Below are 22,858 nucleotides of genomic sequence, written 5' to 3' on the forward strand. Positions count from 1 at the left end.
ATTTCCCATGTATTCATGAGGTATGCCTCCCTCTGGCCCATATCTGCCCAACTCCTATCACCCAGTGTGGCGTCTGCAAAAGGGAGTAGTTACGGCTGTTTGTTGAATTACTGAATACGTCTTCTGCCTCATGAACTCCTAGTCACCCTTCAAAACCCCAGCCCCAATGCTCCTATTCCCTAAGCAGAGCCTTCACTTCCTCTCTGGGCTCCTCCAGCCCTGGTGCCTCCCTCTGGCCCGTGTCTGCTCCCCGTGGGGCGAAGAGTGTCTGTCTGGCTCTGCCTCTCCTAGAAAGGGGACTTCTCAGGGGGTCCCAGCAGCGTGTCGGTCCAGGGGGACTTGCTAACTTATCAAAGGGATCACAAAATCCAGAAGTGTTTATTAAACTCATTCAATGTAGCATCATTCTCAGTGGGGCGAGATGCTTGATCTGGGGGCCGGATTCTGAGTCTGGGCTTTCATGGAATGTGTAGAAGTTATCTGGATGATGGGAAGCAGCTGCTGAGAGTCAGGGATCAGGAAAGACAGGGACAGGTGCCCTCTTGCTCTTCCTCCAGTAGCTCCTTCTCGGGCACCAGCTGTCACTTGAAGCAGACTTCCCTCTGGGAGCTGGCCATGGGTTGGCAGACGTCTGGCTTCTCACCCTGGAGGAGACGGCCGTGAGCTGGGGGTCCCGAAAGAAGCCGCTGCCCACCCGCGCCCCCAGCGGATCCCTCCGGTCCCCTTCCAGCTTGCCTGGTACAAGTGGCAGACGAGGCTTAGGAGCTGACTCGGATCTTTCAGGGGTTTCTGCACGAAGCAAGACAGGAAGTCATGCAGTCCCACTTGCCCCCCCACCAACCCGTGTCCGACCCAGAAGGGGCTGCAAATGGCCCCAAGTCTGGCCCCTGCCTCCCAGACCAGAGGGCACATCCGTCATCCTGGTGCTGGCGCGTGGCCATACCGAGGGCTAGAAGAGTTCTTACCCCATTGACGACGACCCAGGGCACATACTCGTGGGGTGGCTGCAGGGCATCTGTAAGCTGGGCATTGACGTGCAAGAGCTGCATGCCACGGTCCCCCATTGCACACGCCATGATGGTGTCCGGGGACACCTCTGGTGCATAGATCTGCAGGCACTGAGGGTGGACAAGGGTTGCTGGTTGAGCGGGAGCATTGCCTCAGCTTCCGCTGTGTTATCTCCCCAATGGTTCCTCCTCCAGCCCCCGCAGGGCCAAGCTTGTACCTTCCTGGCAACAGGAGACATTTGGGTCCACAGCATAAACAGCATGTGCTTAACACTTACCTGAATGGAGGCCCACAAGGCAGGGGCTCAGGCTGCTCCTGAGTCTCAGAAGACCAGACCTGCAGCCCCGGACCCCTTACGGTATCTCATTTCCCTCAGAGCTTCCGTATGTGCTGTTCCCTCTACCAGGAACACCCTTCCCCTTCCTTCCCCAGAATCTTCTGAGTGCTTCTTCTTCCTCTGCCCTCCTCTGGCCCCACTATGACTCTGCAGGGCTGGGGGTGTCCCAGGGTGAGCCTTTTGGGTGGTCCAGATGTTTGATGAATGAATCAACTATTGGTGTCAATGAGTCACTCCACTGGGAGGTGTTTTTCATAATCCTCCAGAGAAGTAGGCGGGCCTGTCCTGTCATCCCCATATCCCAGAGGAGGATCATCATCTGTGTCCCTGAACATTTCTGTCCATCCAAGACCAGCTCAGAGGCACCTCCTCCAGGAAGCCCTCCTTGATCTACCCATGCTCCCCCAAAGATCTCTGTTCCCTTCCTTCAGAGATTTGAGGCGTCCAGAGGGAAGGCCATTTTTCCGGGGCTACACAGAGAGTGGTGGTCAGGCCAGGACCTGAACCTGGGTCTGTCTGGGAACAGGGAAGGCCAGGGTCTCCCAACCTGGGGCCAAGTGAGGGGTGTTGCTCACTGGTTTCAGATTTTTCTCCATGTCATCCATTTCCTCCATGCAGACAATGGTCAGGATGGCCAAGTCCTTCTCTAGCTGGTCCCACAGGCAGGCCTGTGGGATAGGGGGTGGACAGGCAAGGGCATGAAGCGGGCCCAGAGCAGCCCTAGACCACTCTGCGAGTGATCACGGGTGTTCACCTAATGAAGCGGTGAATGAAGATGTGATTACAAAGGCACGCAGGCAGAGGATGGAGCTGCTTCCAATCCCTTCTGAGCCTGGCTTTTTGCCTTCCTTACGATGGCAGTCTCCCTCCCCCCCCACCTCTGTGCTTCCACCACTCAGGTACCCTGGGGGCTGCTCACCTCCACCTTGTTCAGCTTGCATTCCTGCTCACCGTGCTGGCATGTGAACTCCCACCTGCTGCTGACATTTTGTTCCTGAAAGGCAGCTAGGTGAGTGCTGGCACCAGGTGCCCCCTTCCCTGGCCTAGTGCCTCGGTTTCCCCAGGGCCAGCATACCTGGGCATTTCCATAGGGCACCAGTGTGACATTGAGGATCTCTAGGACCATCAGCCAGGTCGGGAAGAGTTCTCGGACCAGGAAGGCCCGGCAGCCGGGGCACAGCGTCTCGTAGTAGAGGCTCACATTGACAGGCGGGGCTTGTGACTTCCTGGGGGGCACCGGCAGGCACAGGCCCCCAGCCTGTGCGGGAGGAAGGGGTGTGAAGGGAGCATCGCCCTGCTTGGTTCTCTTGCAGCTACAAACAGTAGGTGCTCCATCTTGCACTCCTTTCAGACAGTGCCAGGTAAAATCCTGATTCTCAGGCTTTACTGCATCCCTCAATCTTCCTCAATCTCAGTTTTGTTTTTTTTAAAGATTTTATTTATTTATTTGACAGGGAGAGACACAGCGAGAGAGGGAACACAAGCAGGGGGAGTGGGAGAGGGAGAAGCAGGCCTCCCCCAGAGCAGGACCCTGGGATCATGACCTGAGCCGAAGGCAGACGCCTAACGACTGGGCCACCCAGGCGCCCCTCAATCTGTTTTTCCGCAAGACGGATGTGACAAAGACTTGCAAACAGTAGGCACTTAATTTATGAACAGCTCTTGCTTTCCTTCAGTTGAGGTGAAACCCCTCGCCCAGGGGAAATGTATGCAGTAAGGACTCAACACATGCACATTTCTGGTCACTGCTCTCCATCCTGCCTTCTCGGAGATGCATACCACAGGAGACTAATGCATGTTCATTTGTTGCCACTTCATCCCCAGAGCCTTGGCCCTGAGCTGAGCGAGGCCCTACACTTGGGCTGACCCCTTATTTATTCTTCCTCTCAAGGGGCCCAGGTGAACCCCCTCCGAAGCCCTACTGCTGAGGCGGCGCCTAATATGTGCTGACTTCCGGTTTCAGCTGCCGGGCGGCAGGCAGTCAGTGCCGGTGCAGGCGAAAGCAAGTGGCTCAGCCGCCGGGCCATGGGCTTGCCCCGCACCACAAACACGCGAGCTCTTCCCTGGCCGAAAGGCACTCAGGAAGCAGCACCCGGAGGGTCGGTGCCACGGGCCCACTTCTCTGGGCTTCCCCTGCACTCCGAAAGGAAACTCCTTCCCGCCCCAGATGTACACTGTAGGAGCTCAGCGCACCCTCGCGCGGGGCGGGCGGGGACGGGGTGGGGGACAGCTGAGTGTCAGACGCGAGATGGGGAAGTGAAACAACTCGGATTGGGGCCACAGCGCCGGGGGGTTTTCGGTGCCGACCCGGGGCAGCGTCCCCCCGCCCCGAACTCAGCTCTTTCCCGGCAAAATCTGGGGAGAGGGGAGGAGCCGCCGCTCCCGCAGCACCCCGCTGCCCCCATACCCGCCGCGTTGCCGTCCCTACCTCGCAGGCGGCCGCCCCCTCGGGGAGGGTTTCTAGCGGGGACGCCCGCGCAGCCGCGGGGACCTCCGGCGGCAGCAGCAGCAGCAGCAGGAAAGGCAGGAACGGAAGAAGTGGCGACGAGGCCATCACAGCGGAGCGAGGGAGCGGAGGCGGGAGCAGCGGCCAGGCAAGGAGCCGCTTTTAACCCGGCGGTGGCCCAGCCCCCCAGGCCGGACCCGCCTCCCGGGGGCCCACGCCCCTGGGGGCTGGGTCGGGCGTCCCTCGGGGTCGGCTGGCCTGTCTGGGCCCTCTTCCAACCTGGCCCCCATCCTCACTCCCGCCAGGTGCCGGGCCCGAAGTCACGAGGCCGTGGCGCCGCCCTCCCCCGCGCCCCCCGCTCCGACCCCTCCGGGCCAGCAGGGTCGCTCGGTCATGTGAGGCTGGGGCCAGAGCGCCGCGAGCCGAGTTTAGGTGGCGGCTTCAGAGACACGGAGACACAGGGACGCAGAGAGAGACGGGAGGGTCTCGCCGCGCCCGCCCCGCGGACCGCTGTGGGGGCGGCCGGGGTGAACCAGGGGCCCCCCCGTTCCTAGCGTGGGCACCTCGCCTCGCAACCCTGCCCTCTTACGGCGGCTGATCCCCTGCCGGAGAGTGGGCCCCCTCCCGCCACCTGCCCCTGGCGCCCCCTCCTCGTCTCAGGCTCCTCAGCCCCGACGCTGCAGTCCCACCAAGCGTGGTCACGCGGGGCTGACTCAGGCGGCGCCACCGCTGAGCGAGAAGCAGAAGCCAGCGCCGGTCCTGGTGCTTCTTGGTCCTCGCAGCCCTCGGGGGCGGGGGTGGGGGGCATAAAGAAAGCTGGGTCCTCCTTTCCAGCATCCAAAGCTGCAGGGGGTGGGGGTGGGCGTGGGGGTGGGCAAGCAGGCCCGCAGGGAACGCCCGCGGGAGGAGAGAAGCCCCGGGTTGGGGCAGTCATTACCTGAAGCCTATACTGTGTACAGGGGGTAGGCTGGGGGGGGTTGGGGGTGTGGGGCCCAAACCTGCTGGAGTCACCTGGACCCGGTTTGCCTCTGGATCGTACTGGGCACCTCAGGCGATGGACCCTCAGCTTCCCTTTCTGTCAAATGGGGATAAGAGTGAAGTTTGGGGGGGGGCCTGGGTGGCTCAGTCGGTTAAGCGACTGCTTTCGGCTCAGGTCGTGATCCTGAAGTCCCGGGATCGAGTCCCGCATCCGGCTCCCTGCTCAGCGGGGAGTCTGCTTCTCCCTCTGACCCTCCCCCCTCTCATGTGCTCTCTCTCTTTCTCTCTCTCTCAAATAAACAAATAAAATCTAAAAAAAAAAAGAGCGAAGTTTGGGGAATAAAGCCACAGGGAGGGCTCAGAGCCAGAGGGAGAGTTGCCCCAGGCTGGGGTGGGGGTGGGGGGCACCGCTGGAAAAGTGTTGGCCCAGGACAGTAACCAGGCAGAGAATAGCCCGCCCAAAGGCGTGCAGGCTGGGATGGTGAGGGAGTAACCCAGATGTTCAGACTTTGCAGGGCCTCAAATGCCAGGCGTGACACAGGACCTGATCCCACGGGAGGAAACGCCCACACCTGGCCCAGATTGCAGCAGAGGCCCCAGCTCCCCCGCTCCTGGGTCTTCTTCCGGCGTGGGGAAAGTACCCACGGCTGGATGATCCTGCCAGCCTGTCCCTCTGAAGCCTTCGCAAAGCCCATTTCCTCTGTGATGCTTCTCTAAGACTAAGCAGCACAACTCTGCAGAGTTAGCCTGCTTGCCGGGCAGGGACAGAACAGTAAGAAATTGCCACAATTTTTCCAGTGGTTACTAAGCACCTACTGGATGAATTCACAAAGGTAACCTCACTCATTTGATTATCTGGCCCTCAAGAGACTTCCCTTGGGGGTGGGAGAAGCAACTATTGACCCTACTTGGTCAGAGGAATCTGAGGATCAGGGGTGGCGGGTGACCTTCCCAAGGAGACACGGCTGGTGGTTGAGAGCAGACACCTGAGGACGCCATGTGAGGACACGTGGGCTGTTATCTTCTGTCTGCAGACTCAGCCGGCTGGGGTCATGGGATCTAGAAAGTGACCTTTATCCTGTGTCCCCCGTTGCAGTGGGTGAAGCCTGGAGGGGAGGCAGCATCTGGGCTGGGGTTACTCGTGGGGCACCTCCTGACCTGGGCACACAGCAGGGGCAGCACCTGGAAAGGCCCGCGGGCTCTGAGGCCAGGGGAGGCAGCTCCGTCCCTCTGAGAGCCCAGTGGGGGAGAAATGGATCAGAGGGCAGCTTTGTTCATTTACCCCTGGCTGCCATGGGCATGCTGGGCCCTGACAGGTGCGGTATGGGGAGAGGAGAGGGCCAAGGCTTAGTCTTCTAAGGAGGGAAGGGCCGAGAGACGGGGACCCTGGGGAGAGGAGAGTGATGAATGGTCCAGGTCAAAGACACCATGAGGCCTCAAGTCGATGTCCCCTGGGACCTGGCAGCCTGCATGTCAGGGGCAGGTGTGGAGAGAGGGGGTCAGAGGAGAGTCAGCGGGGAGGGGCCGGCACCGAAGGCATTAAGGACATGGGGGCCCTCTCTGGGCGGCAGGGGAGGGGTCGTGCTATTGACCCCACCTGGTAATGAAGAAGCTGCACATCAGAGGGGAGGGGACTTTCCCGAGAGCCTGGCTGGTGGCTGAATGCTGGGACTCAAGCCTGAGGGGCCGGGGCGGGGGTGCAGCCTGGGCACTGGTGAGAAGCTGGGTTGGAGTCTGGGGTGCCTGGAGCAGGCCATGCTGTAGGGCTGAGCTCAGGGTTTGAGCCTCTCTGTCCTGGCACCTTGGGCAAGTCTCTCACCTTCTCCGGTCACAAGCAGCTAAACTGGGTGGGGGGGGGGGGGTGAGGGTTGTCGGCCTTCCTTGGCTCCCTGGAATTATAAACCCAGGGACCAGATCTGTGTGACCCTGGGAATGCCGGGGTCCCCAGCACACCGTGGCCTTGGAGAAGCCCCGCCATCAACAACAGAAGCATCCACATGTTCCAGGTTTTATATCCATATCAATATCAACGTACCATACAAAAGCTGCCCCCCAGCCTAGCTGGGCAGGCAGGAGGGGGGGGTCCGCGGGTAGTGTAGAAAACCAGGGCTCTCGTCCCAAAAGAGGAGAGAAAAAAGGGCTTTACAGTCAAGAAAAAATACAATCAGAACCTAACATGATCGGGGAGAAGCCTTGAGCCTCCATCGAGTGGAAGTGCTGTGGGCAGAGGTGCGACCGGCATGCGGGCAGCCCCCGCGTCTGGGAGGCCTGCCGCCGGGTGGGGCCGGCTCCCCCGTTTATTTTTAATTCTTTTCTTTTTTGGGGGGTTACTTCTTGGCAGTGGCCCCTTTGTGGGGACAACCAAGTGGTGGTTTCACTTCAGGGTTTGGAGGGGAAGTTGGCGTCTGTGGGGCGGGTCCCGCCCGGCCCAGAATATCCCGGCCGAGGTGATTCTTAAAAGTGGCCAAGTTCCTTAGAACTTGGAAGTTCCAAGTTCCTTGGAAGTGGTTAAAGTTCCTTCCTGCCGTGACCCCAGGTCTATGGCTTAAAAATCGGGGCACCCAGGCTGGGGCCGCACAGCCCAGGGGCCTCTGTAAACATGGCAGGTGCAGCCAGGTGGGTCTTCGGGGACCATGTCGGGGGGGGGCGGCTCTGGTGGGCAGGGCACGGCGTTCGGGGTGGCCCGAGGGCGGTGCCCACGGGAGAGGGGCGTATGGGGCCGGGGAGGCAGGACCCCCAACCCGGAGACACGGAGGGACAGAGAGAAGGACAGATGGACGGGGAGGGGAGGAGACAGAGTGACAGGGAGAGACGGAGAGAGGCTCAGACAGAGAGAAATGGAGAGAGAGACAGACAGACAGACGGAAAGCCCCAAAGACGGAGCCCTCCAGGCCGCGCAGGGGCGCCTCGGCTGGGCGCGGGCGCGCGGCCGTCAGCGGGCGGCGGGCGGGGGCCCGGGGCCGGGGGCGCGCACCGGGTGGGCGAGCGTGACGGCGAGCGCGTCGTTGTGCTGCACTAGCGAGGCGTGCTGGTAGTGCAGGACCAGCTCCTTCAGCGAGCCGTACAGGTTGTAGGGCTCCGCGAAGCCGAAGCCCGTGGCCGTGCGGTAGATGACGCAGTGCTTGGTGTCGCCGTCCACCCTGCGGGCGCAGGCACAGGGGCCGACGGTCGGGGAGTTGGCGGCGGCTCCCGCAGGGGTTCTCCCCGCTCCTGCTCTCCCCTCCCGCCCCTCAGGTGACCTCCGCTCGGGACTCGCATCGCCCCACTTCCCGGACCCCAACCTGGTCCAGATGCCGGCACGTCCTGCCCGAACGCTGCCCTAGCTTCCTCCCTCGCCCCCCAACAAGCCCTCGGGCCGGCGGCAGCCATGGCGGCGGCGGGGGGGCGGGGCTCCTTCGTGGCCGTTCTTCCCAGAGTCCAGCCCACGGCAGGTGCTCCATGAGAGCGGTCAGGAGTGTGCAGACCCCCCAGCCCCCCGCTCGCTCTGGGCGCCCCCACCAGGCACTCACACCACGGAGCAGGCGTAGCAGCCCCGCTGGCTGCTCTCCCGGATGAGGAAGGTACCATCCCGCTTGCCACTCAGCATTTCCTCAGCCTGTGTCCGGTTGATCTTGCCCACATACCACGTGCGTTCCTCATGGTGGGGGAGGTCATCCTCATCCTCCATCAGCGCATACTGGCTGTGCGGGAAGCAGGGAGGGGACCCGGTCATTCACCCCCCCAAGCCTCTGAGGCTCCCCGGCCGCGTGGACGACGCTCCCTCCCTGGTGAACTCCTACTCATTCTGCAAAACCCACTGAAAACGGTCCCTCCTCTGGGATGCCTTCCCTGGCCCCCATCAGGTAGGTGTTCACTTACTCCTCAGTCTCATTTTTGATCCCCAACCACTCGTTGATTTTCTTCTGTCGGGCGCCCTTCTGGGTAAGCCACCTGGAGGAAGAGGAAAGGTGGGCTCGTTCCGCTCTGCTGGTAGGGGAACAGAGGCTGTAGCACAGGCCCGCTAGCCCAGGGTGGGCCAGTGCGGCCTGGCCGGAGCCAAGGGGGGACGGTCCGAGGGCCGGTTCTCGGTGCAATGCCGCCAGTTGCCACGAGGGGTCAGCCTCGGCTTGGTCAGGGAAAGCTTGAACCTGGGGGCCTTCCAGGGAACGCCCTACTTATTACTGTGTGTCTGTTAACTCTTATTGAACCCCCGGATTGCGCCATTCCAGCAAGGTCTTTATCACTACCAGAGGCTTAGGACTGAGGGCTGCACGGCAGTGTGCCTTCACACAGGACAGCTGTCTGTCCTGTACCTCAGTTTCCCTCAGCTGTTAAGGGGCAACTTTATTTTATTTTTTATTTTATTTTTTTTTAAGATTTTATTTATTTATTTGACAGAGAGAGAGATCACAAGTAGGCAGACACGCAGGCAGGCAGAGGGAGAGGTAGAAGCAGGCTCCCCGCGGAGCAGGGAGCCTGATATGGGGCTCGATCCCAGGACCCTGGGATCATGACCTGAGCCGAAGGCAGACTGCTCAACCGATTGAGCCACCCAGTCGCCCCAAGGGGCAACTTTACAAAGAACTTTGAGAAGACAGAGTGAGCTCATGTGCACAGGGCACCCAGCACAGAGCCTGGCGCACAGCAGGGCCGTGGAGGCATCTAAGGCAGTGGTTCAGCGGGCAGAGGTGGGATTTGAGCCCAGGCTGGGGCTGCTGGGGCCCTAGCACGTGCGGGGTCATACAGCTGGCATTCATGGAGTGGATCCTGGTGGAGGCTCCCAATGACCCAGCCCCGTGGGAGCAGTGCTCCCATTTCACGGACAACTAGGAGGCTGGGGCCAACCCATAGGGAGCCCTGCCAAGGGGGCCAGGAGGGGCCTGATTGAGAGGGAGGGGGCTCGGGGACAGGTGAGGGGTCTCAGGGGCAAGGTGGGGCCACTTGGCAAGGTGAGATCACCTCACCAAATGGCCCTGAACCGAGGGGCCTGCAGGTGAGCCCGGAGCCAGGCACTCACACGAGGTACTGGTCTCGGATCTTGCGCAGCTGCATGAGGTCTGGCTTGAGGCTGTTCATGCGCTTGTCGATCTCTCGGTTATCTGAGGCCTGTGCCCGCAGCTCGTGCTCCAGCTTTGTGCGACTCTCATGGATCTCGGCGATGCGAGACTTGAGCCGCTCGGAGTTCAGCAGGATCCTGTGGGAGGAGCGGCTGAGGCCTCAGATGGCTCCCAGCCTCTAAGCCTTTGCACATGCTGATTTCCCTGATTTCTTTTTAGTGAACTCTTATTCATCCATCAAAGCCCATTTCAAATGACCCCCCCTCCTGGAACTCAGGATGCCCCATGTTTCCTTTCTTTCCCCACTTGCACTGCACCAGATCAGGGTGGGGCAGGGCAGGGCAGGGCAGGGCAGGGCAGGGCAGAGGAGCTGACTCACCTCTGCATCTCTTTCTCATTGCCCTCACGTCGGAAGCGCTCCAGATATTCCTTGCTACACTTCTCTTGCGTCTGGCCCTGCTCTTCAAAGATCTTGATGGTCTCATTGAAGGCCTCAATTGCTGTGCGCTTCATCTGCAGTTCCTGCGGGAAGGGGGTGAATCTTAGTTTCTGCCAAGACTCCTTACAAGTCCCTCATGAGGGATGAAGGCAGATCCCAACTCTAATATGGAGACTTTGCTCAAGCTGTTCCCTCTATCAGATGCATTATTCCTCTAGCTCCTACTGTACTGAACAAACTCCTATTCAGCCTTCAGAACCCCATTCCCCAAACCCAGTCTTCCTTTAGATCCTCTTTTGGGTACCTTACCAACAACTGGATCTGTTAGCACTGCTGGGAATTAAAGACAATTCTAGTTCCGACATACAGTTCGTGGGGCTCCCTCTCAGGGTAGATGCTTCGCGGAGTACTTTCTATACATCATCTTGTAGAACCTGCCAATAGCCTCCTACAAAGTCAGAACTATTAATGGGGAAACCGAGACTCGGGGACCCTACGTCACTTCCAAGATTCTGATGTTCATAACCAATCCCAGACAGACATCTTGTCTACTCAGAGCCTCCGTTGATCCATCAGGTAAAACGGAGACAAGAAAGAAATTTCTTGGGGATAACAGGGGGGATGGAGGTATTCTCTGCCTGAGATGGGATGTTTGGTCTGAATAAGCTACATCCCGACTTACGAGAGTAATTTATTAAGAGTCCTCATGTGATAAAGCCGTCCTCCCCCTTCCCTGTTTTAAAAGACGCTGCCCTTTCCCATGACCTCCTGACTCTTTGTCTCTATCAACTCTTGTCAGGTTATTAGCTAGCACTTTGAGTAACATCCACGTTTAAGGGCAGGGAGAAACAGACCATGGCCCCAGTTTACAGTTCCACATGGGGCAAGTGAGGCCCAGGGAGCCACAGAGGCTCAAGGAGACACCTCCTGGGTCCCGACTCAGCTGCTCCCAGGGGGCTGGCTGGTGCTTTCTCATCAGTTCTTTCTCTCTCTCTTTTTTTAAAACACTGATTTGTTTTTAGGGCAGCCCAGGCGCTACATGGCTGCTCTGTGACCTGGAAGCAGACATCTGTCCCCAGGGCCTCGCCACTGCCCCTCCGTGCCTGTGGTACCTGGGAGGAGCGGGTGTACTCTTCATAGAGCTGGTCATACTCGCGGCTCTTATCCTGGTACTGCTGGTGGTAGACTTTGAGCTGGGCACCCACCGCCTCCACACTGTCCTCCTTGACGATCTGGTCCTGGGGACACCCGGTGTGATCAGAGAAGCTGCCCGGGACACTTAGGCCCGAGGCTGGCGCCGCCCTCCCTGGCTGCCACCCCCCGGGCTACAGACCTGCTGGTACTTGGACACGGGGTAGAGGAGCCGGGTGTCCAGCTTGGCATTGTACTGGGCCAGTGACTCATGGCGGTAGTGGGTGATGAGGTCCACAACGGAGCAGAAGGTGAGTGGCTCTGAGAAGCCGTAGTGCCCGTCGCGGTGGAAGACCTTAATCAGCTTGTTGTTCCCGCCTTTCCTGGGGGGCGGGTGGGGGGGTCAGCAGCCAGGGGGACCCCCAGCCATCCTGGCTGACACTGCACATTTCCCACTCCCCATGCCACCCCCGGTCCTTCTGACCTGGTGGCATCCCTCCCAGCTCTCACACCCAGTCACCCCCTGAAGGGACAGGCCCCCACCTGAGGGTCAGTGTGTACTCCCCCTGGATCTTGCTAGACGCATCTCGGACCAGAAAGGTGCCATCAGGCGTGTCCCGGAGCTTCTCGTTCACCTCCTCTCTGTGGAGACACCCAGGATTGGGATGCCCACCCAGAGACCCTGCCCTTCAGGCCCTGCCCGCCACGTGGCCCCATCCCACAACCCTACCTGGAGATGTCACCCCAGTACCACTCAGCGTCCTGCAGGGAGGGCGGGCTCCCCCCATTGGCCAGGCCTGCAGGGGCAGGCTTTGCCTTGGGAGGTTTAGGCGGCAGCGCTGGGGGACAGGAAAACAAATGCATATTGAGTACCGACTGTATACTGTGGCTGGCTCCTACTGTAACAGAGCCTGTAGATACCGGCAGGGCCCCAAGTCAGCATTCAAGGCTCCCGACAATAAGAGATAATACGGGGAGGGGGGGGTCACCTGGGGGTGCGACCTCCTGCTCCTCCAGATGTTCCTGAAGCAACTTCTCCACCAGCAGCACCGGGAAGTCAGGGCTGGACTCAGTCCTGGGGGGAAGGGGAGTGTAGTGTGTGGGGCCTGACGTGCACCCGGTCTTGCACTGTGTGTGCACGCTTGGGGCAGATGTGCGGGAAAGCACGGGTAGGGAAGAAGGGCAGATGACAGGCAGGTGTAGGAGGCCAACTCCTGTTTATGTACATGCAGCGAGCACTCAGTAAATGTTCATACAACGAACGCATAGAGGCCAGCACCTGGGGTGTGTGTGTGGGGGGGGGTGGTGGGGAGAAGTGAAGGTACGCGTACCCCTCACGTGCCTTCTCTCTGGTCTAGGTCTCATTCCTCCGTCTCAGGCCTGCTGGGGTCTTCCTGGAGCCCAGGTCCCAGCCTTGCTATCCTATCAGTCCTGCTATCACAACAGTTCTGGCCTCTTACCCCCAGGGCCCTGTTCATACTCCTTTAAGTGGGTCTGGACTCCCGCCCGGGGCCAAGGCTCCCGGCCCTGCCTCCATTTAAAGCCCCGCCCCTCGCTCGTCGGGCCGGGGCCCCGCCCCCTCCGGCCGCTCACCCGTCGGGCGCGCCCCCTGGCGGCGGCGAGGGAGGCGGCGCGCGCAGCAGCAGCGGCCCGAAGGTGGCGCCCAGGGCTCGCACGGCGGTGCCCGGAGCGGGAGCGCGCCGGGCCACCCGGCCCAGGTGCTGGAGCAGGAAGCGCAGCGTGAGCGCGCGGTGCAGCGGCAGCGTCGGGGGCTCCAGCGCCGGCCCCACCGGCCCCGCGGGCTCTGCGGACAGACGGCCAGGGCAGGGTGAGCCGGGGCCGGCGCCCGTCCGCCCCGGCCCCCTCCCCACCCGGGCTTCCCGCGAGGCTCACCCCGCAGGGCCCGGCGCGCCTCGGCCGCGGCCTCGGGAGTCACGAGGGGCGCGGGCAGTGCCAGCAGGAAGCCCTTGACGCCGTCTGTCAGGGCTGCGGTGTCCCACTGCTCCACGTCGCTCAGGGACCAGTCTGCGGGTGCAGGGGGACATGTCGGTCGTGATGTCCAGGCCGGCTGTCCTTCCAACCCCTGCCCATCGAAGCTTCCCCTCACCTGTGCGCAGGGCGGGCAGCTCAGGCCTGTAGAGGGATTCGCTGTCTAGCCCTGGGGAGAAAGGGGTGGTTCAGCTCTACCCCAGGTGGCAAGCCCAGCCCTCAAATGCTTCCTGGAGCCCTTGTGGGGCCTGGGATGGCTACTCAACCTCCCAGAGATAATTGGGGCCGGGAGGGGTAAGGGAGAGAGATGGTGCCAGAGGGCACAGTACATGCAATGGCGGGTCTGGTGACCATATTCCCATCCACATCCTAGGAGTCACTACTGCCCCAACTCAACACAGAGGCCCAGAGCATCCAAGCTCAGCTTCTTTCCATGCAGAGTGAGTCTGGCAGCCCCATGAGGGGAGGAGTTGCCCATCAACAGAGGTAAGCAAGCAGCACACTGGGGTTGTAGGCAGGCTGAGGCTCACCTGTCTGCTCAATGGCCTCCACCAGCTTCACCAGGATGGGGGGAGCCACATCAGGTGGGGAGAACTGCTCTGGCAGGTCGGGGAGTGTGAGGCCTGGCAGAAGGGGAGAGCATGTTGGTGGGGTTCCCTGGAAGGACCCCAGCCCCTTTCTTTGCATGTTGGACCTCAGCTTGGGCAGCTCCAGGTAGGGTCTGGTCTAGGCAAGTGCCTGGCATCTGTACCACCATCCTAGGGAAGCCAAAACCTGGCTGGAGGGGCTGGGAGGGCCGAGTTGGTGGTAAACAATTTTCTGGGTTAAAATATCCGTTTACACAACTTCAGAGACCAGGTATAGTGGGTTGATTAATGTCCCTCAAAATGATACGTCCACATCTTAATCCCTGATACCTGTGAGTATGATCTTACTATGCAGATATAATTAAAGTAAGAATTCTGAGACAAGATCTGAGATTTAGGGCTCGCAATCCAATGACTGGTGTCTTTATAAGAAGAGAAGGCCATGTGAGGACAGAGGCAGAGATTGGGGTGATGCGGCTGCAAGCCGAGGAACATCTGGAGGTACTAGAAGCTGGAAGAAGCAAAGAACCATCCACTCCGAGAACCTCCAGAGGGAGCACGGCCCCGCCGACACCTTGATTTTGGACTTCGGGCCTCCAGAACAGCAGGCAAGTACACTGTTGCTTGAAGCCACCGAGCTTGTGGGAGTTCAGAGAGCAGGTTTAGGGTGCTGCCATTGCTTGCTGTGCAACCTGGGGCCCAGGACCCACCATCTCTGCGCCTCGGTCTCCTCAGGTAAGAAACTGGCTCACGGTGTCCTCTCTCCCTCCTTAGGGCGAACAACAAAGCGGTTGAAAAGAATAAAAGGACAAAATCCCTCTGCGGGTTAGAACACCTCAGTCCAAGGACCTTCCTCCATTCTCTAAGTCATCTTGTTTTAAAAAAAAGTATTACCCCCCGTTTTAAAAATGCTGAAACCCCTCCCAGCGGGTGCCAGGGACCTTCCTGGCCCTGTGTTTCTCGCTCCACCGGGCCCTTTGTGTGCAGGCTCCGGCCGACGGCAGGGACGCCCTGGCATACAGCAGGGGCAAGCCCAGGCCTGCAGGGCCTCCCTGAGTGATGGGCCAGGTGGTGCCTCAAGCTGGAGAAAGGCCCAGTTAAGTCAAAAACGCTGAAGGAAAAAAAAGAGAGAGAGAACAAGGGGAGAGGAGGTGGGTGATGGGGGGGAGGGGACAGTTCTGAAATCTGCCTGTGACGAGTTTGCAAAACGGGGAGGGAAAACTCATCAGAACATGTGTCACCCCCATTTTATGGATCGGGAACTGAGGCTGAGAGAGAGAGCAACCTCCCTCTGGGGGGCCCAGGTGACACGGACGTTCTGCTCTCGGCTCCCGGTGTAGGGTCGAACGGAGGAAACACAGGCGGCCACAGCATGTTGCTGGGTGGTCCTAGGACCCCGGAGGGGCAGGGCCTGAACGTGCAAAGGACCAAGCCTTCTAGTTGCCAGATGAGGAAACTGAGGCCGGGGCAGGGCTGGCCCCAGCCGCTGTCACACAGCCCTGGAGGATTTGGAGGGCGGGGCTGGGCAGCCACCCAGAGTGGGCATGTGTGTAGAGGCTGGATCGGGGCCAGGCAGAGGAGGGAGGCGGCTGTTACCAGGGGGAGAGGCAGATTTTGGCTGGGAGCCCGGATGGGGCCGCCTCCTGCTCCTCCAGGCTGAGGCGGGACTTAGGCCCCGGCCCTGGAGGCACCAGATGCTGCAAACCCTCGCCTCGGTGCTTCCCATCTGGCCCCATGCTGTGGGGCTCTGGCGTGACCCTCTTGGGGCACCAGTGTCCCTCTAGCCCCAAACCAGGCAGGCCAAAGGTTGGGGCCATGGCGCTTCCCAGGGCCTTGGCCTTCACTGGGGAATGGACCCCGAATGAGTGGTTTGACCCCTTTGCACCTCGGTCTCCCCATCTGTACACGGGGCCTCCCTGGGTTGCTGTGAAGGTTGGAGCAGACTACCAGGCACTCGGCACTTAGCCTCCTTCCCACAAGCTGAGCCTCAGTTTCCCTGGCTGGAACCCATGCCCTCTGCCCAGCATACAGCAATTTCCACATACGCTCAGTGCCCTCAATTCTTCACTCCTAGCACATCCCTTGGAAGTGTAGATGGCCAAGGGTCTTTGGGGAGGGATGTGCGGTCCTCCTACCCCAGTGTGCTGCATGGCCTCAAGGGATCATCCCATCCTGTTTTGGCTTTGTGGCTTCCTTCATTTTGGTTACCTGGTTAGGTAACAAAGGGGGTTTCTCAAGGGACCCTATCTGCAAAACTGAGGGATGAAGCTAAACTGAACCTCTGAATCCTACTGAACGCTCCCCGCTGTCCTCAAAATCAATCCCACAGAATCTCTGAGGCACAGCCCCCATTGCCCTTCCCTTCCCACTCGACTCCACTGGCTGTTCCCCAAACCTGCCATTACAGTCCTACCTCGCAGCCTCTGTCTTTGCTGTGCGTGCTGCCTGGAGCCCTTCACCCCCAGCTCTCCCCATGTGAGGCTCCTTCCTCACAGCATTTTTCATTACCTAATCACATTCTTGTCACTTCTTGAACCAGGAGCCCCACAAGGGCAGGGGCCAGGCCTATGTCTGCCACTGTGTTCCCAGTGCCATGATTTGAGCCCAGCCCTTGACAGCAGCGTAGTCAACACTTATCGACTGACCAAATGTGCTTATTCCTCCTCCCCTGGAAGACGTGCCATTGCCTCACTAGAAAAAAGAGGAAACTGAGGGTCTGAGGGGACCCCGTCCCTGCCAGGGTCCCTGCCTGCCGCTCACCTGGCTCAGGGGGCCCATCCCGGGGCCTGGCGGGCAGTGGGCGGGGGCCACGTGGACGAGGGCCAGGCCGGGCCAGGGCTACAGGACCCAGGAACTCGACGTAGGTGCCGGGGAAGTCACCTCGTTGCCGCGTGCGCTCATTGAGGCCAGGCATCCAGCCCACGCTCTGTGGGCAGCGCTCGTTGCCCTCAGCCACGCCCAGCACCTGCAGGGCTGCCCGGCTCACCACCAGCACGTCGCCCGGCAGCAGCTCCAGGTCCTCCGGCCGCTCCCGGCGGAATGGGTACAGTGCGCGGTACTGGAAGCCCTCAGCACCGGCCATGGCTGGGCAGGGTGGGGTCTGGACGGTCAAGCTGCTGCTCGGGGCCCCAGTGGCCCCATCAGCTGGGGCGAGGGCCGGGAGGGTCGGCTGAGTCGGCTTGGGGCACCGAGACCACTATCTCTACTGAGAAGTTACAGGTGACCACGGGGGTCACTCATGCCTTGCTTCCCACCATTATTCCATGACCCTGACATGGGTCATTCATTGCTCGGTCCACCATTCGTCAACTGGTGGGAGGGGGTCGGCAGCGTGGTCTCAGCTCACTCAGCCGCTGCGTCCCCCCTCACTCCGTAGGGCAGGGCCAGGCTGCTCACTCCCTCACATGGGGGGCCATCGGCGCCCGAGGCTGGCGGCTCTTCCGGCTGCGCCAGACGAGGGGGCCGAGGGCACAGGCTGTCACCATGCTTGGCCAGGACGCCGACCTAGGGGGAGATGGGCAGGGTGGCATCAGCCAGGTTGGGCTCCTCCCACCCCCACCCCAGAGATGGGCCCAAATATGGGGTCAGAATCCCCTGACTCACTAGGTAACCTTGGGCCAGTCCTAGCCCCTCTCTAGGCTTGTTTCCCCAGCTGTAAAATGGGTGTAACAACAGCCCTCCCTTGGGGTCACTGGGAGCAGAGCTTCCAAGAACCTGCCCCAGGCATAACGCATGCTCAGTAAATAAGCTCTTCATTGCCCCTTCATTAGAGATGGAGAAACTGAGGCTCAGAGCAGGGAGGTCTTTGTTGGACCACTCAGTGGGCCAGGAAGCCAGGACTCATAAACCGAGATCCACCCAACCTCAAGGCCCAGAATGGATTGCAGGAGATAGCAGCCACATGGCTAGATAGTTATACCCAGAGTGGGTGGAGTGTGATGGGGAATGCTCAGGGTACTGTGGGAGCCTGGAGGAGGGGCCGGGCCAGCTGAGCACAGAAGGAGGCAGTAAGGAAGCAAAGAGGTAGGAAAGCAGGTCCAGGCAGAGGCCCCAGCACAGGCAAAGGACTAAGAAGTGAGTCCAAGGTCTCTGCAGGGGAGAAATGAAGTGGGGGGACGGTGTTCCGGCTTGGCTAAATGAAGGGCCTAGAACAGAATCTCAAAACACGTGGGGAGGTCATGGGAGACCAAAGGGACCTTGGCCCCAAGGCAGACATGGAGCCAGGACAGCGTGAATGGGAGATGGGCATCACAGCTGCCAAGGGGGGAGGCTGCTGGATGCAGGGCAATGCTCAAGCCCCAGGGCCCCAAGTCTTGGGGAAACAGCCCACCCCAGACAGCCTTCCCAGTGTCAGCCCTGCAGGTGCGGTTCTCCTGAGACTGGGTGGTGGGGGAGGGCGTGCTTTTCTAGGGGGCGGGTCTTCACAGAGGACAGGAGACAGCACTGGCTAGAGGAAATAGTGCGTGCAAAGGCTTGACAGCGGGAAGTTGCTTGCCAAGAGTTCAGGGTGGCTCTATGAAAGCCACCAAGCCACCACGCTGGTCCTCGAGTACCAGTTAGAGAGTGGGCTTTATGCCCCTGACCACGAGAGCCCCAGAAGGTGTCGGAGCAGGGAGCAGAGGCTCCACATTCCGGGGCGCCCAAACTTACCCGCTTCCTGGCCTCCCGTACTCCCATTCTACAGGTGGGGAAACTGAGGCCCAGTGAGGGGACATCCAGGAAACCACCTGGATCCGCTTGCCTGCCCGCCTCCGCGCTCCAGCATGCACAGGTTTGCACACGCCCCGGTGTGTGCGCCCGGGGAACCAGCGCTCCCCGAATCCAAAAGGCGGGGTGGAGGGGCCAGGCCTGGCCAGGGGCTGGCCGGCTGGACGCAGGGCCCGCGCGCGCTCACGCGTGTTCAGACGCGCACTCGGGCCTGCGTGGACCCGGCAGCCTAGCCCGGGGAACGGAAGTGGAGTCGACCCCCGACCCTCCTGCATCCCACTATGTCCCACACAATGCCTGGGTGCCCCTTATTACTGCTCGACGCTCCACTCCAGGCAGGGCCTCCTTCCATTCGGGGCCGCAGCCCCAGCCCCTTATCTCGGTCTGGGGGTACCCCGTTCCTGTCCCACGGTCCCGGGCAGGCAGCACTGCTGCTAGGTCCAGCCCGAGGCCTCCCTCCCGTTCCCTGGGGCCCCCAGTTCCCGCGGGGCGCGATGCAGCTCGGCGCTCGCGTTCTGACTTCCACCTCGGCCCCACACTCCACTTAGGAGCCCCGCATTTGAGCGCATCCCAGCCCGGCCTGCCACGCCGGCCGGCCTGGACTTACCTGGTCGCGGCCGCCACCGCCGCCGAGGCCGCCGTCACACCGAGCCGAGCCCGACCCGTGGCTCCACCGCGGCCGCCGTCGCCGCAGCCGCGGGATCCCCGCCTCCGCCACCGCCGCCGCGGTTCCGAACAGCCGGGCCCGCCCCCGGCGGAAATGGCCGAGCGCATTCGGGCCGGGCGGGTGAAGCTAGGTGGAGGCGGAGCCTCGAGACGTCCGAGTATTTCCGGAAAGAACCGAACATACTCCCGCGGGACTGGCGGGTAGAAGATGCCCCGAGATCGCCGATCATTTCCGGAGACAGCCGAGTGCAATCGGGTCAGCTAAGCCTTTCCCTAAGCTCGGCTGGGCTTTGAGATGCCCGAGCGATTCCGGAAATCGCCGAGTGCCTTCCAGCTGGACTGATGGAAGAGAGGCTGAGCCTCCGGACTGCGGAGAGTTTTGGAAAGAACCGAGTATGCTTGGACCCAGATAGAGGCCCTGGAAGTTTAGACCCAGAGGCTGACCACTAACTTCCCGAAATTGCCAAGAATGGAGGACTCCAAAGGGCGAGTGAGGCGGCCCCGAGCTCAGGGGAAGAGGAGAGACGTTGGGGTGGGAAAGGAGCTCGCCACAGAAAGCTGAGCTTTTCGGGAAAGCGGTACAGGCCGGGGTTGAAAGCGTTTCCATGGCAGCCTAGAGCGTCCGGAAACAGCTGAACGAACTGCAGCCCTGCGAGCGCGAGAGCATGCCCAAGGGCCCAGATGTGGACGATTGTTTCCGGAAATAGCCGAAGACACTCGGAAACGGGGGGCGTGGTCAAAGGTTTCTGGTGCTACCAAGAGCTCAGGAAGTAACCCAAAGCACTCGAGCTGGGCTGGGTTGGGGGATTGGGGCGGGGGTGGGGTGGTATGGGGCACAGTCCAAACAAAAACCCGTATAGAAAGGACACAAAGATGGTTTATTTATTTTATTAACACAGCTCAGGGCCCCAGATCGGTGTCTGGATGAAGATTTTAAGGGCAGAGCCTATGATGGGTACTCAGGGAGAGGGCAGCAGGAGGCCAGGGGCCTGAGAAGGCATCAGGGAGATAATCCCATTGGTGAACTCCTATGCAGCCTTCAAAACCCCTTCAAATGAAGCCAGTTTTCACCCTGTCCCCACCGCACTCTTCCCTTACCCCTTTCTTTGCCCCTCACAAATCCAGACATTGGACCTCCTCTTTGTAAATGTGGGCTTTTATTCACGGTCAGCTCCAGGATGGAAAGAGGGAGCAAATCATGCACAGCCTTGGTCTAGCTCCAACACCAGCCAGTGCTGGGTGGGGGTCTCTGGGAGGGATGCAGAGTGGGCTGCAGTGCCTGGAAAGTGCCCTCACCATGTGGGGCACAGTGATCTTGCCAGGCACCTCCAACCAGGAAATGGAGGTTCTGTCTGACATGCCTAGTGGGTCACATAGCATCCTAGGGAAGAAAGCTGGAAATGGAGTCAGCTGTATCTGGCACCAGACTCTCCTCCATTCAAGCTCCCTTGTTGACAAGGCCCACCAAAGGGCCTGGCTGCATGATTTCTACCAGGTGATTGTGGGACAAGTCTCCACCCCTCACCAGGCCTCAGTTACTTGTCTGTAAAATGGGGATGACGACACCACCTGCAGCCTTCTCAAGGCTGGCTGAGGGAGAAGCCACAAGTAAAAGCGTTTGGCATAGAGTAGATGCTTAATAAATAGTCATTGGGATTAGTTTTTGTAAACACAAGGAAACTGAGGCACAGAGCGGGAAAGCCATTTTCCCAGAGCCACACAGGGAAGCCAAGATTCAAACTTGGGCCCCATTGCTCCCCAGTTGGGTTTTCTCACTTGAATTTCATTCTAGGAAGGCTGTGACACATTGAGGGACACCCCGTGGGGTGTTTCAGACACATCATGGTCAAGGGCTCACCCTGGTGGGCATTAAGCACATGAAATCTTGTGCAGGGCGGACATTCTTTTCCTGCCCTGGTAGTACCCTTGGAGTCCTGAGTCTCCCTCCCAGGGCATCAGTGTCACCCTGTGGGATGGGTGACCCCTCTGCCTAGATCTGGTGAGCTCCTACTCATCCATGAAAGTCCCAGTTCCCACACCCCCTCCTCCAAGCTGAAGCCTTCAGGACTAGAAGTAAACTCTAGCAAGACTGGCCTAGGGATGGAGGCTATGATAGTGAGAAGTAGCTTTCAGAATCCAGTCCATCATCGAGATTGCTTGTTTTGTGGGAGAGGGGAATCATTTGTAGACTCTCCAAGTCACATCCAAACTGGGCCCAGACAGGTAAGCTTGCCCGTATCCCCTCAAATCAGTGGGTGTTGGGCCAGCCAGGATGGGATCAAGTAACACACAAAAAACTAAAAAATACAGAAAACCTAGAAAACACGAACATACATGACTTGTCCAAGTGCTTCCTTCTCAGCCCAGGGGGCAGCGTCTGCAAATGGGGTCCCAGATGCAAGGGGCAGAACCCGGGCAGCCGCCTTCACAGTGGCGGCTCAGTCTACCTATCGCTTATAAAAAGTAATAAATTAGTTGCAGGGATTTGCTGCTATTTACAATGCCACCCTTGTCCCCCATTCCTGCCCCTACGGCCCCTGATCTGTACCAGAACAGAGGGAGGTGCCGTTTCCGCCTTCCAGTAAGGACCGAGATGGCTTCTCGCCTTCCAGGTGTCATAGTCTGGTGGCTCAGTCTCCATCCAGAAGTCACTTTACGGAAAAAACATTGCACAAAAAAAGCCCAACTTCTAGGCCAGGGAGAGGCCAGGTGGGAGGGATCAGTCCTTCCCGGCAGGTCCAAGGGCTCCTAGCACAGCCTCTGCGCCCTCCACGGCAATCTGTGGTACGGAGGTGAGCGGCCCGGTGGCCTCCTCGGGCGGCTCATCAAAGCTCACCTCCTGCACAGCCTCCTGCTTCTTGAAGGAGTCTCGGCGCTCGGACAGGTGTAGCCGCCGCATGACCACCAGCTCCGAGTCTGGCCCGCGGCCGCGGCGTCCCAGCTCCCCATCCAGCCGTTCACCCGAACCCAGCTTGTCAGCTGACTGGCCCCGGCGCAACCGTGGAGACCGGGCGGGCGCGGGTGGGTGTCCGGGGAGGGGTGAGGGTGAGCGGGGTGGGGGCACAGGCACGGGTGGGCAGGCCAGTGGGGAGGGCGGGATACTGCTGGTAGACTTGCGGCGACCGGTCTTGGGGCGGGGTGGCCCGAGCTTGGCGGCCAGGCCATGCAGGGAGCTAGGGCGGGTGTGGCCAGCGGCGGCGGGAGAGGCAGGGCTGCTGGAGCTCGGGGAGGCACTGGGAGGGGATGCCGTGTCTGTGGAGGACAGATGAGGGTCAGGGCCACCAGCCTCAATGTGGGGCCGTGGGGCTGAGCGCACCTGCCAAAGCCCACGTCCTTCCCCGTGGCCACCCAGTATGCCTGCTTTTCTTGTCTCCTGTTCCGTGTGCAAGTTGTTCCCTGGTGAACTCCTACTCAGCCATCAAAGCCCTAGTTCCTATCCACCCGTTTCGCATCTAATGACCTACCACTCAATGGGCCAAAGATATGCTCCACCCCATGAAATCAGGGTGAGCCAGAGGGGTAGCAACTGGGGTG

General features: G+C 60.3%; 3 protein-coding genes across 10 annotated transcripts in view; all 3 read right to left on the reverse strand.

Annotated features, from left to right (window-relative positions):
- Positions 1-359: 359 nt before the first annotated feature.
- IFI30 (IFI30 lysosomal thiol reductase) lies at positions 360-4,069 on the reverse strand. 2 transcript variants are annotated; one of them, XM_044917469.1, is made up of 7 exons: positions 3,789-4,069; positions 2,421-2,639; positions 2,265-2,339; positions 1,921-2,013; positions 966-1,118; positions 736-789; positions 360-644 (listed from the first exon to the last, which is right to left on the reverse strand). In XM_044917469.1, exons 1-7 carry the CDS (start codon positions 3,897-3,899, stop codon positions 582-584), a joined length of 768 nt encoding a protein of 255 aa, XP_044773404.1. In that variant the 5' UTR covers positions 3,900-4,069; the 3' UTR covers positions 360-581. The 2 variants fall into 2 exon arrangements, with proteins under 2 accessions (XP_044773404.1, XP_021538790.1); XM_021683115.1 differs by having other exon boundaries at positions 2,421-2,603; positions 3,774-4,069.
- A 2,689-nt stretch (positions 4,070-6,758) lies between these two features.
- PIK3R2 (phosphoinositide-3-kinase regulatory subunit 2) lies at positions 6,759-19,389 on the reverse strand. 2 transcript variants are annotated; one of them, XM_021683263.2, is made up of 16 exons: positions 19,266-19,389; positions 16,832-17,455; positions 13,895-13,987; positions 13,483-13,533; positions 13,269-13,400; positions 12,969-13,179; positions 12,365-12,450; positions 12,106-12,214; positions 11,919-12,017; positions 11,578-11,758; positions 11,357-11,482; positions 10,185-10,327; positions 9,766-9,942; positions 8,628-8,699; positions 8,279-8,449; positions 6,759-7,909 (listed from the first exon to the last, which is right to left on the reverse strand). In XM_021683263.2, the coding sequence occupies exons 2-16, from the start codon at positions 17,031-17,033 to the stop codon at positions 7,702-7,704; spliced, it is 2,061 nt and encodes a 686-aa protein (XP_021538938.1). In that variant the 5' UTR covers positions 17,034-17,455; positions 19,266-19,389; the 3' UTR covers positions 6,759-7,701. The 2 variants fall into 2 exon arrangements, with proteins under 2 accessions (XP_021538938.1, XP_021538937.1); XM_021683262.2 differs by having other exon boundaries at positions 16,712-17,455.
- Positions 19,390-20,205: 816 nt separating this feature from the next.
- The window catches only part of MAST3 (microtubule associated serine/threonine kinase 3), a 30,674-nt gene continuing 28,021 nt past the window's right edge, over positions 20,206-22,858 (reverse strand). For all 6 annotated transcript variants that reach the window (XM_044921955.1, XM_044921952.1, XM_044921951.1 and 3 more), the window contains one exon: positions 20,206-22,576. In XM_044921955.1, the coding sequence (XP_044777890.1) occupies positions 22,044-22,576 (533 nt within the window). In that variant the 3' untranslated portion in view covers positions 20,206-22,043. The remainder of the gene's footprint in view (positions 22,577-22,858) is intronic.

This window comes from Neomonachus schauinslandi, chromosome 1, assembly GCF_002201575.2.
Source record: "Neomonachus schauinslandi chromosome 1, ASM220157v2, whole genome shotgun sequence".
Classification (NCBI taxonomy): Eukaryota; Metazoa; Chordata; class Mammalia; order Carnivora; family Phocidae; genus Neomonachus; species Neomonachus schauinslandi.